At 38.2% G+C, this 12,033-nt stretch overlaps 1 protein-coding gene across 1 annotated transcript in view; it reads left to right on the top strand.

Annotated features, from left to right (window-relative positions):
- Positions 1-11,827, top strand: part of UGDH (UDP-glucose 6-dehydrogenase) — a 40,887-nt gene extending 29,060 nt beyond the window's left edge. Inside the window, exons 2-10 of the mRNA XM_006873233.1 lie at positions 1,163-1,363; positions 1,474-1,671; positions 2,398-2,545; positions 4,837-4,931; positions 6,544-6,674; positions 7,560-7,693; positions 8,316-8,407; positions 8,848-8,958; positions 11,624-11,827. Of these exons, the coding sequence (XP_006873295.1) occupies positions 1,163-1,363; positions 1,474-1,671; positions 2,398-2,545; positions 4,837-4,931; positions 6,544-6,674; positions 7,560-7,693; positions 8,316-8,407; positions 8,848-8,958; positions 11,624-11,734 (1,221 nt within the window). The 3' untranslated portion in view covers positions 11,735-11,827. The remainder of the gene's footprint in view (positions 1-1,162; positions 1,364-1,473; positions 1,672-2,397; positions 2,546-4,836; positions 4,932-6,543; positions 6,675-7,559; positions 7,694-8,315; positions 8,408-8,847; positions 8,959-11,623) is intronic.
- Positions 11,828-12,033: the final 206 nt, after the last annotated feature.

Below are 12,033 nucleotides of genomic sequence, written 5' to 3'. Positions count from 1 at the left end.
AATCTGTTGCCAAAGCTGTTCACAAAGGTTCAAGATGTTGGTGCTGCGTCTAGCCGGCTGGTCACCAGTCAGTCTCCATTTCTTGCCATCCCTACTCATTTTCTCCTGCCAGCAAGCACTCAATCCACTTCTTTAAACTTTCTTCTGAAGTTCAGGGTTCCAGGATTTTCATCTGTGTCTGTTTAATTTGGTTTTGTGTATCTGTGTTGTAGAGGGTCCATGTAGTGTATATGCCTAGTATGCCATCTTACCGGAAGTCCTTCCCATGATTCTTTTATCTGAAAGGCTTCTCTGCATAGTATTCTATATGCTGACCATGTTAGGTAATTTATACCTTTAAAGAGCCAGGAAAAGCTGCCATCAGTCATGATTGTGCACTATAAAAGGTCACCACATGAAGATAGAACTTTGTAAACTCACAGTGGTGGGTTTTACACCTCACCCAGGTGATCTATATTTATCTTTGTCCTGTGTTTACTTTGTTTAAGACTTAATATAGTCTATACTATAGTTTATTTAAAAACAAACAAACCAGGAAAGCATTTATGAATGATATACAAATATTCTAAAGGCTAACAATGCAGTCTTATAAAAAAAAGTGGGGGGAATAAGAAAGACATTTAAATTTAGCTCTAAAGACTATGACAGTATGTTACATATACTAAAGAGAAAAATTAAGAGATCTCTTATATTTCATTTCAGATTTTGAACTCCGTAAAGCCATGGAATCTGCCTACCCTGGTGTCTGGCACATATAGAGTAGCTTCTCAACAAAGACTTATTTAATGTGTCCCCCAGAGACTTCAGGAATCAAGCTGTTGCTCTTGTTGATTATATTTATGAAATGTATTATTTCCATGGAACTATTACAGGGTTGAAGTTGTGGTGTGATGCTGTAGGATATGCACTGGACTGCTAACCGTAAGGTTGGCAATTCAAACCCACCAGTTGCTCCTCAAAAACCCTATACAGAGTCACTGTGAATCAGACCCAGTTGGATGGCATTTAATAACAACAACAACAACAGTAGAAGGTTAAACCAGGGCAGCTGGTAATAGTGGTTAACTTCCACGTGACTGGGTAGCTGGTGCTACAAGGCATACCTGAGAATCACTGAGTATCTCACAGACACTCTGTTCTTTATACCCTGTGCTTTCATCAGGTGAACACTCCAACAAAAACCTATGGAATGGGGAAAGGCCGGGCTGCAGATCTGAAGTACATTGAAGCTTGTGCCAGACGCATTGTGCAAAACTCACATGGGTACAAAATTGTGACTGAGAAAAGCACAGTTCCAGTGCGGGCAGCAGAAAGTATTCGTCGCATATTTGACGCGAACACAAAACCCAACTTGAACTTACAGGTATAAAAAAAGAAGCATTAGAATCTGCTGCTTTAGACATAAACATTGAGATATTAAAGTAGCCTGTAATTAATCTTAGCTTATAACTTTCATTTACAATGGAATTCTAGGTGCTGTCTAACCCTGAATTCTTGGCAGAGGGGACAGCAATCAAGGACCTGAAGAACCCGGACAGAGTACTGATTGGAGGGGATGAGACCCCCGAAGGCCAGAGTGCTGTGCAGGCACTGTGTGCTGTGTATGAACACTGGGTTCCCAGAGAAAAGATCCTCACCACCAATACTTGGTCTTCAGAGCTTTCCAAACTGGTTAGTACTTAGCATTCAATTCTCTTAAATTTAAAGCCAAGTACTTACTTGTCTTAAACTGATAAACTACGCAGATAATTTATTCTTTTTTTTTTTTTAATTGGGAATTGGGTGAAGATTTTTCTTTTGATTGGGAATTGGGTGAGTATTTACAGAACCAATCAGTTTTATTTTCAACAATTCATATACATTTTGTTACATCTCATTCTTTACAATCTCCATAATGCAGCATCTCTTATCTCTCTTCCTCCATGTGTTTCCTGTTTCCATTCCTCCTTCTTTCCTAATCTGAACTTTGTCTTTGGGCACATGCCGCCCTTTTGATCTCAGCTGGTTGATAGTACTTTCTTAACATTAATAAAAGGTTATTCTTTTGAGCACTATATTATTATACTTTCAAAGTATGAAATAATTTTCATAAGGGGTATCAAATATCAGAGTATAAAAATTATGGGAAATTCTAAAATTTTAATAAAAAACAGGATAAATTGGATCGTACTTTAAAATAATATTTTTATCACAATTTCCTTCTTCCTTAATATTCTGTTTTTTCTCATTTAAACATGGTCTTTTACAAACTTCATTTGATGCCTCCTTAGATTTGAATCCTTCAGCGTCTTTTACCTCTCCCTCAGTAATTTGAATCAACTTAATGAAATGTAACATATGTGTAGAATTATAATTTTAGATCATCATAATTTTCTTTTTCTTTTTCTTTTTTTTAAGGCAGCAAATGCTTTTCTTGCCCAGAGAATCAGCAGCATTAACTCTATAAGTGCCCTTTGTGAAGCAACAGGAGCTGATGTAGAAGAAGTAGCAACAGCCATTGGAATGGACCAGAGAATTGGAAATAAGTTTCTGAAAGCCAGTGTTGGTAAATTGAATTTTTTTCTAAATAAAGTGGGTTCATTTAGCTATGTCATCAACAAAGAAAGCCTTTGTTTTAATTTTAATGCCCTTTAAAAAATGATTTTATTAAACATACATGTGACCTTCAACTGACTGTGGACTTTCAAAGTAGGAAATAGTTACTTATATTATATAATAAGTACTGTGAGATGGAGTCCTGGTGTGGCACTGTAGGATCAGCACTGGACTGCTAACCACAAGGTTGGTGTTTCAAACGCATCAGCTGCTCCTTGGGAACCCTTTGTAGGGTCATTGTTATTGTTGTTAAGTGCTGTTGAGTCGATTCTGACCCATAGTGACCATGTATAGGGTTTCCAAGGAGCAGCTGGTGAGCTTAAACCGCCGACCTTGCAGTTCAAATGGCTTTCCAGTCTGGCACATTAACCCACAGTGCCACACTGGGACTCCGTGTAGGGTCATTATAACTCAGCAATTAATAGTAACAACAACAATTAGGTGAGATAAACATTGGTCACTGTTTAAGGAGGAATAACTTAGTATTTAGTTAAAACATTTAGGTATAGTAAATATGGTAGATCACAGTGATATAATCTAAGTAACAGCTTATTTATGCAAGTAGGAAAAAAACCCTCCCTTTTGTTTGCTTTTCCTACTAATATATTTGGCATTCCCATGTTCGGACAGAACATGAGAACAGTGAATGGTTTAAAATTAAGAAAGGTGTGTGACAGGGTTGTATTCTTTCACCATACTTGTTAAACCTGTATGCTGAGCAAATAATCCGAGAAGCTGGGTTATATGAAGAAAAACGTGGCATCAGGATTGGAGGAAGACTTATTAACAACCTGCGATATGCAGATGATACAACCTTGCTTGCTGAAAGTGAAGAGGACTTAAAATATTTACTGATGAAGATCAAAGAGCACAGCCTTCGGTATGGATTGCATCTCAATGTAAAGAAAACATAAATCCTCACCACTGGGCCAATAAACAACATTCTTATCAAAGGAGAAAAGATTGAAGTTGTCAAGGATTTCATTCTTCTAAGATCAACTATCAATACTCATGGAAGCAGCAGTCAAGAAATCAAAAGACATATTGCATTAGGTAAATCTGTTGCACATGACCTTTTTAAAGTGTTGAAGAACAAAGATGTCAGTTTGAAGACTAAGGTGTGCCTGACCCAAGTCATGGTATTTTCAATAATCTCATAATGCATGCAAAAGCTGGACAGTGAATAAGGAAGACCATAGAAGAATTGATGCTCTTGAGTTATGGTGTTGGAGGAGAATATTGAAAGTGCCATGGGCATCCAAAAGAACCAACAGATTTTTGTTGGAAGAAGTGCAGCCAGAGTGCTCCTTGGAAGCCAGGATGACCAAACTTCATCTCGCGTACTTGAGAAATACTGTCAGGAGGGACCAGTCACTGGAAAAGAATATCATGTTTGGTAAGGTGGCAGGTCAGAGAAAAAGAGGAAGACCCCCAATGAGATGGATTGGCCAAGTGACAGCATCAGTGGGCTCAAGCATGGCAACAGTAGTGAGGTTGGCCCAGGATCAGGCAGAGTTTCATTCTGGTGTGCATTAGGTCGTTATGAGTCGGTACCGACACAATGGCACCTAACAACAACAGCTAATACATTTATAGAAATGTAGCCTTTTGAAGTATTTTTGAAGGTAAATATTAAGGTTAGTGTAAAGGTAAATAGAACCTTTCCTAGATTGGACTTGAGGCAGACCTTCCAATATTTTTGGAGGCCTTTACCATCTTTGATATTTTATGAAAGTGTTAAAAAGCAAAGATGTTACCTTGAGGACCTGACTCAAACCATGGTATTTTCAGTTGCTTCATATGGATGTGAAAGCTAGACAAGGATTAAAGAAGATTGAAGCATTGATGCATTTGAATTATGGTGTTTGTGAAGAATGTTGAATATAACATGTACTACCAGAAGAACAAACAAATTTGTCCTAGAAGTACAGCCAAAATGCTCCTTAAAAGTGAGGATGAAGAGATTTCATCACTTACTTTGGACATGTTATAAGGAAGGACCAGTGCCTGGAGAAGGATATCATTCTTGATAGAGTAGAGGGTCAGTGAAAAAGAGGAAGACCCTCAAGGGGATAGATTGACACAGTTGCTGCAACAATAGGCTGAACCAAAGGAAAGATTGTGAGCATGTTTTCCAGCATCTGAATTTAATTATTAAAACTCCTAACTACTGGTTTAGTATGAAGAATTTGTCACATGATTTGGTGTGTGGTTCTTAAACAGAATATTTTCTTTTTTCAGGTTTTGGTGGGAGCTGCTTTCAAAAAGATGTTCTGAATTTGGTTTATCTCTGTGAGGCTCTAAATTTGCCTGAAGTAGCTCGTTATTGGCAGCAGGTATTTTTGTAGTCAACAACTCTTGATTACCTTCTAATTAAAACTGACACTCTTGTCTGTTTTGGGTGGAATTTCTTATTCCAGGACCTCAACCATTATTATACTCAGTTTGTTTTTATTTATTTATTAGACTTCTGTGGGGTTTTTTGTCATTTTTTACTAATCAACTATGATGGAAACTTCTGATAAGTCAGTATTTCTTCTAATTATTTAACTACTTTTTCTCCCAGTGTAAAGCAAAAGCTGTCATTCTTAATTTTAATCCTTTGTCATCTTGAGAGGCATAACATCAAAAAAATGGAGAACCTATGTCACATTTTTTTCAAGTGGTTTACATGTTTTAATACTTGTTTTATCCTTTTCAGATTCACAGAACTAAAATTCTTTTGAGTCTTCACAAATCAGGAGTGTTGAGTGAACTCTAGGAAATAGAGTTAATGTTTATTTAGCCCTCTTCACTAATATCATCTCCCATTTATAGTTGATGAGGAGCCCTTGGTATAGTGTAAATGGTTAACTCATTTGGTTGCTAACAGAGGTTGAGGTTCAAGCCTATCCAGAAGTGGTAATAAGGACGATTTGACAATTAACTTCTGAAAAATTAGCCATTGAAAACCCTCTGGAGCACAGTTCTACACTAGCATACATGGGGTCTCACCATAAGTCAGAGTAGATTTTATGGCTTCTGGTTGGTTATAAATGAGGAAACTGAGGCTTAGTGACATTAAGGTATCAATCAAGACCAATTCCTTTCCTAAATATTTTCCCCAATTTAAAATTTTTTCAGATTTCAGCAATAGATTATTGGTGAGAATCTAAGGAAATGCACATCATTTAGAGAAATGTACACTTTTAGTTCTGCTTCACTCAATCCAGCATAATGGCCCTATTGTTCATTGTGGGGAAAATGCATATGAAATGTAAAGGCTGACTTTCTAATATTTGGGCTAATTTTCCAGCTCTCCAAGTTTGAGATAGCCCATAGAAACTTTAAAACACACACACACACACACAAAACCTCTCTCTCCTTACATTCACCTGGTTACCAACTGAAGTCTTAGTTATAAATTTTTGGTAGGGTAACAGATTAAGTGATTAAAGACTTAGAACATTTAATTAAAAACTTTGCTGAGTGTTTGTGGTGCCCTGGTGACCCTGTCCACTGTCTCTTCACGCTCAGTTTCGGTGAGAGCTGGAAAGTTAGGAGGTAGAGGGGTAAGCATATCTGGGAATCTTTCAGGGTTTGATTGTTTATAGATTTGTTTTCACACTTAAAGAAGTGGCTAAGAAGAACCACTGTTTTCTGTATACCGTATTTAGGTTGGCTCATTGATGGACTCAGATATTCTTAAAAAGGAACCCTTAGCTGTGCTTCCCAAACTTCCATTCATCCAGCCAAAGGGACGGAAAAATATTTAGGATGGCTTTCAGGAAGTAGAAGGAGTCCTTTCTCCCCTTTTTAAAAATCTATACAAACTAAAGAAGTTAGTCAATCTTCGCTTCTAGTAAATGTGGAAGACTTATAATCATGAAAGAGTGCTCACTATAAAATCTGAGTGCTATATGTTATATGCTGCTACTGATCATTGCACAATTATACATGTAATTTCAGGTCATAGACATGAATGACTACCAGAGAAGGAGGTTTGCTTCCCGGATTATAGATAGTCTGTTTAATACCGTGACTGATAAGAAGATAGCTATTTTGGGGTTTGCATTCAAAAAGGACACTGGTGATACGAGGTATCAGTTATTTAAAATATTTCAGTCCCTACTGATAGTGTATCAACTACTCATCCTGATTGTGTGATTGGTAGATGTATGCGTGTGTATGAAATGTATATATATGTATACAAAGTGGATGTCAGAAAAGACTCTGAAACTTGCTTGTGAATATAAAGCAACTATGTGGCGCTGTGGGTTAATGCGCTAGACTGCTAAGTTGTTTGAACTGCTTGGTCGGCAGTTCAAGCTTACCAGCTGCTCCTCGGAAACCCTATATAGGGTCGCTATGGGTCAGAATCAACTCGACGGAGTAAAATAACTAAACAGAAGATTTCAAAGGGCAATTTGATAAGACAGAGTAAAATATTATAATAATGCAAAGACCTGGAGTTGGAAAATCACAAATGAAGAACACACTCAATATTCCTCAAGTTGAAAGAAATGAAGAAAAAATGCAAACATCGAAGTACAATATTGAAGGATTCTATGGCAAAATATTGAGTGGTGCAGGAAGCATTAATGGAAGATAGAAGGAGGGACCTGTCACTGAAGAAGGACATCATGCTTGGTAAAGTAGAAGGACAGCAAAAAAGAGGAAGGCCCCCAACAAGATAGATTGATACAGTGGTTCAAACATAGCAACAATTACGAGACTGGCACACGACCAGGTAGCATTTCATGTTGTGTCCATAGCGTCACTATGAGTCAGAACTGACTTGACAGTACTTAACAACAACAGTCTGTGTGTGAATATAGTATAAAGGCTAAAATTAAAGGAAACGTCTATTTCATCACTTAGCCAGTTTAAGAAATAGAATCTTAATCTGAATCTTAAAGCCCCTGAATATTAAAATACAGTGCATTTTAAAGCTAAGCAAGATACTTATATGTTTTCCTCTTCAGAGAATCTTCTAGTATATATATCAGCAAATATCTGATGGATGAAGGTGCACACCTCCATATATATGACCCAAAAGTACCAAGGGAACAAATCGTTGTGGATCTTTCTCATCCAGGAGTTTCAGAGGATGACCAAGGTAAGGTTTGAGTATAGGTCCCAAAACTTGCTTTTTTTGTAGAAACATTTGCCTGTTTAGCCTTCCTCATTTATATTAATCCTGTGCCCACTTTTCAGCCTCAGCATTGCTTCTTAAGCATTGATTTGAAGTGATCAGCTATGAGCTAGTCTAATGATTTTTCCAGAGTGTTCCATAAAACCCCAGAGATCCCAAGAATATCCTTCTGGTGTGAGATTATAGGGTGCCCCAGACACTCTACCATTACCCTGACTTGCACTTCAACCAGACTGTTCCACTTCTGTCAATGGGTTGGCTTCAGCATAAACAAGAGAGTCATTTAGAATTGAGGAGCGCGGTAGCCCCATATGATAAGACTGCAAACCACAAGGTCCACGGTTTGAGCCTGCCAGCTGCTCCATGGGAAAAAGAGAGGCTTTCTGTTCCCACAAAGAGTTAATAGCCTTAGAAACGCTTTATAGAGTCACTGTGAGTCAGAACCGACTTCATTGCATTTAACAACAACAACTTTTAAGTATCTACACTGGAATAGGTTACAATCATTGACCCCATTGACACTCAACTCCTCTGACTTCCTGGTGTTAAAATGCCTAATTTAAAGAACCAATCTATTGTTTTACAGTGACCCGACTCGTGACCATTTCCAAGGATCCATATGAAGCATGTGATGGTGCCCATGCCGTTGTTATTTGTACTGAGTGGGACATGTTTAAGGTGAGGTGACAGAAATGCTATTAAAGAAGTTCTAAAATCGGGTCATGGACCACAAGGTCAGCAGTTCGAAACTACCAGCTGTTCCGCGAGAGAAAGATGAGGCATTCTGCTCCCATAAAGATTTACAGCCTCAGAAACCCTGTACAGGGTCACTATGAGTTGGAACTGACTCCACAGCACATAACAACAACAGGTGTCTTGGAATCCTAGTGTGGCACTGAGGATTAATGCACTGCGCTGCATTGTCTGTTTGGACCACAAGGTTGGTGGTTCAAGCTCACCAGCTGCTCCTTGGGAACCCTACATATAGGGTCGCTATGAGTTGGAACCGACTCCACAGCACTTAACAAGAAAGGCGTTCTGGTTTCAGTTGGGGTTTAGTGTGTGTTTGTGTACCTGTTCTAATTTTTTTTTTTTTTTTTTTGCCTCTGTCTTTACAGGAATTGGATTATGAACGCATTCATAAAAAAATGCTGAAGCCAGCTTTTATCTTCGATGGACGACGTGTCCTGGATGGGCTTCACAATGAACTACAAACTATTGGCTTCCAGGTACTAATGATTGTGAACTGTGTTTGTGTGGTCATTCCTTTTTTTAATGACTTTGTTTTGAGTTTTATAAATGAGGAAACTGAGGCTTAGTGACATTAAGGTGTCAGTCAAGATAAATGTTTTTTATTTGCCTTTAGCAATAACGTAGCTCTAGGACAACATGTTGGTTTTTAGGGAAGCTTTCATGGGATTTTTGTAACTACTTTACTCTGTCCCTAAATGTGTAACGTATCCAGAGAGTCATCAGCTGCCCGTACCTAGGGACAGAATGTGCCATGTCTTAACTTCAGGTCATTAAGCTTATCCAAGCTAGGTTTTGAAAGCTGTGTAGTCATCAGTGTTTATTGTTATTCCCAGCTGATGGCATTCCTCTGTAGTCTTCTCTTACCAAAGAGGATTAGGACAAGGGTCAAGTGTGATTGTGGTTGTTGGTGATTGTGGACGTGCTCAGTGTTGGCAAGAGAACTACCACCCCATCCACACCACTGGATGCCCAGAGAAAGAAAGAGTCCTTGGTCAGTCCCCCAGGTGTTTGCCCTATGCCATTTTTTCAGAGCTCAGCTCCCACCCTATGCTGTGAAAGCTCTGAGTGAAGAGTGTGGGGGTTGCAGTGGTATTGTTCCTCTTCTAATTCAAACCTTGCCAGTTCACTCTGGATCTTTTAGAGTGGACAGAAACCTCTCAGCCTGCCCAGAACAGTACATGTAGATGTTATTTCTATTTCAGTTTGATCAGGGATCCCAGAAGTATTAAAACCAGGGGTCAGGGTAGAGTGGGTAAAGGTGGGAGTGAGGTTAGAGAGGTTAAAGATAATGTGCTCAGAGGTTGCTGTCAGTATAGTCAGTCCCCGAGCACAGCAGGAGAGGGATGGGACATGTTTAATAGCAGTGAGCCTGTCCTCCGAGGCAGCTGTTGTGGAGAGGTAGCAATAAGGTCTCATGTACTATTCAGTAGTATGTGACTCGGTTCTCTTACCTGTCCCTTGCTGAAGTTCCCTTCTTATATAGAACTCAGTGTCCATTTTTAACTCACTGAGGATCCAAGAGTACGACGGCATCCTTGTCTGTTAACACTCCCATCAAAGACCTTGGGGAATTTTTTAATCCCACCCTTCCCTAGTAATAACTTGACTCAAATTCAAATATGTTGTTTTCAAAAGGTTATTTGCAAGGCATGGACACATTTTCTCTCTTTCCTATTTTACTCACATAAGATGCAGTCCTGGTGTGGTGCTGTAGGATCAGCACTGGACTGCTAACTACAATGTCGGTGGTTCAAACCCACCAGCTGCTCCTCAGAAATCCCATGCAAAGTTCCTCTGAGTCAAATCGATTTGATGGCACTTAACAACAACAACAAGGGAGAAGATATGTAGAAAAAATACAATTTAAAATGAATTTGAGTTCTTGCAAAAGTTACCTTTCTCTATTATGGACATAAAAAGTGGTTTAAGATGGAATCACTAAAGAGAATTTATAAACCACTATATAGATAATTAATGCAAAGCAGAAGCCTTCATTTTGTGGTTTGAATCAGAATTCATTATTAATTCTTAATTCAGAACAAACTGTATGAAAATTGAGTGGTATCACTTATTGCTTCTATAGTGCGTGGGGAGATAAGCTTATGACTATTAATGAAGTGGTACCTTTAAAGATAAGATTGGTGAATTGGATTATATGGGGGAAAGTTTAAAATGTAATATGCAAAACAAAATCTTACTCTACCATTCATTGAAGGCCGACTGTGTGCCAAACATGCATGCTAAGCACACTTTACCAAGACCCCTTGAAGTAGGTAGGCACTTGTGTACCATCAGGTCAGTTGCATAGCAACCTTATATAGGCTTTACAGGGGCAGAAAGCCTCATCTTTCTCCCATGGAGCACCTGGTAGATTCGAACTACTTACCTTGCTGTTTACAGCCCAATCCATAACCCACTATGCTACCAGGGCTTCTTGAAGTAGATGTTACTTAGACCATTTTATAAATGCAGAAACACAGCAGGTGTTAGTAAGGACTCCAGCTAGCATTTCTACTCCAAGCCTGAACTCTTAAAATTGTGCTATTATTGCTTCTGCAAGTTTTGGGGATAAGAGAAATGGAAATGAAGTTAGAATATGAGAGAAAATACGAGCTAACTGAAAACTGGTCAATTAAATGTTTTTGTACATACTACTAAAATAATGTTGTCAGGTTAATTTTCAACTCATAGACAGAGTAGAACCTGCCCTATAGGGTTTTCTAGGCTGTGATCTTTACATAAGCAACTCTTCAGGTCTTTCTCCCACAGAGGTGCTGAGTGGGTTCAAATCACCAGCCTTTCAGTTAGCCAGCTGAGTGCTTAACCGTTTACACCACCAGCGTTCCTTACTAAAACATTAGTGGCCTGTGATTCTTTAGTGTTTGAGGGCCTGTTAGTGGGAGCAGTAGTAATGTGTGTGTGTGTGTAGATATGACTTTGGAAAGTAGAGTGTAGATTGACTCTTAACAAAAATTAGTGAGGAAACCAATAGCAACCCAGACCACTCGAGAAACTCTCTGTGCTCATAAAAAGAAAAAAAATAATCTAGGTTTTCACCTCCTGTTATACTACATCATGTGATTCTTACATTTATGTATTGTAATTGTTAACAGTTCTTTCTAAATTGATTTTTTTCCCTAGATTGAAACAATTGGCAAAAAGGTGTCTTCCAAGAGAATTCCATATGCCCCTTCTGGTGAAATTCCAAAGTTTAGTCTTCAGGATCCACCTAACAAGAAACCCAGAGTCTAGGCATTGCTATTTTTCATTGTGTTTATTTTTGTAGTTCAGGATGGCAGATAACTAGCTATCTGAAGTTAAATGGTAAATGAACCAAGTGTTTTTAAGGAAACAAAACTATTTTTTTAATAATCGATTTATAGTAGCTGTGTAGGTATTAGCATACTTGTAATTATGAATTTAGAATTTTTTATATATTTTTATAATACTGTTACCTCAGTTATTGAATGAATGGAAAATAATCATGTTGGTTTTAATGGTGTCAATTTTTTACAATAAAAATTTAAACTTTAAACAATTCTTCATTATAA

This window comes from Chrysochloris asiatica, unplaced genomic scaffold (genome assembly GCF_000296735.1).
Source record: "Chrysochloris asiatica unplaced genomic scaffold, ChrAsi1.0 scaffold00230, whole genome shotgun sequence".
Taxonomy (NCBI): domain Eukaryota; kingdom Metazoa; phylum Chordata; class Mammalia; order Afrosoricida; family Chrysochloridae; genus Chrysochloris; species Chrysochloris asiatica.
The sequence above is the reverse complement of the archived record's forward strand: the minus strand, read 5'-3'. Positions and strand labels throughout refer to the sequence as shown.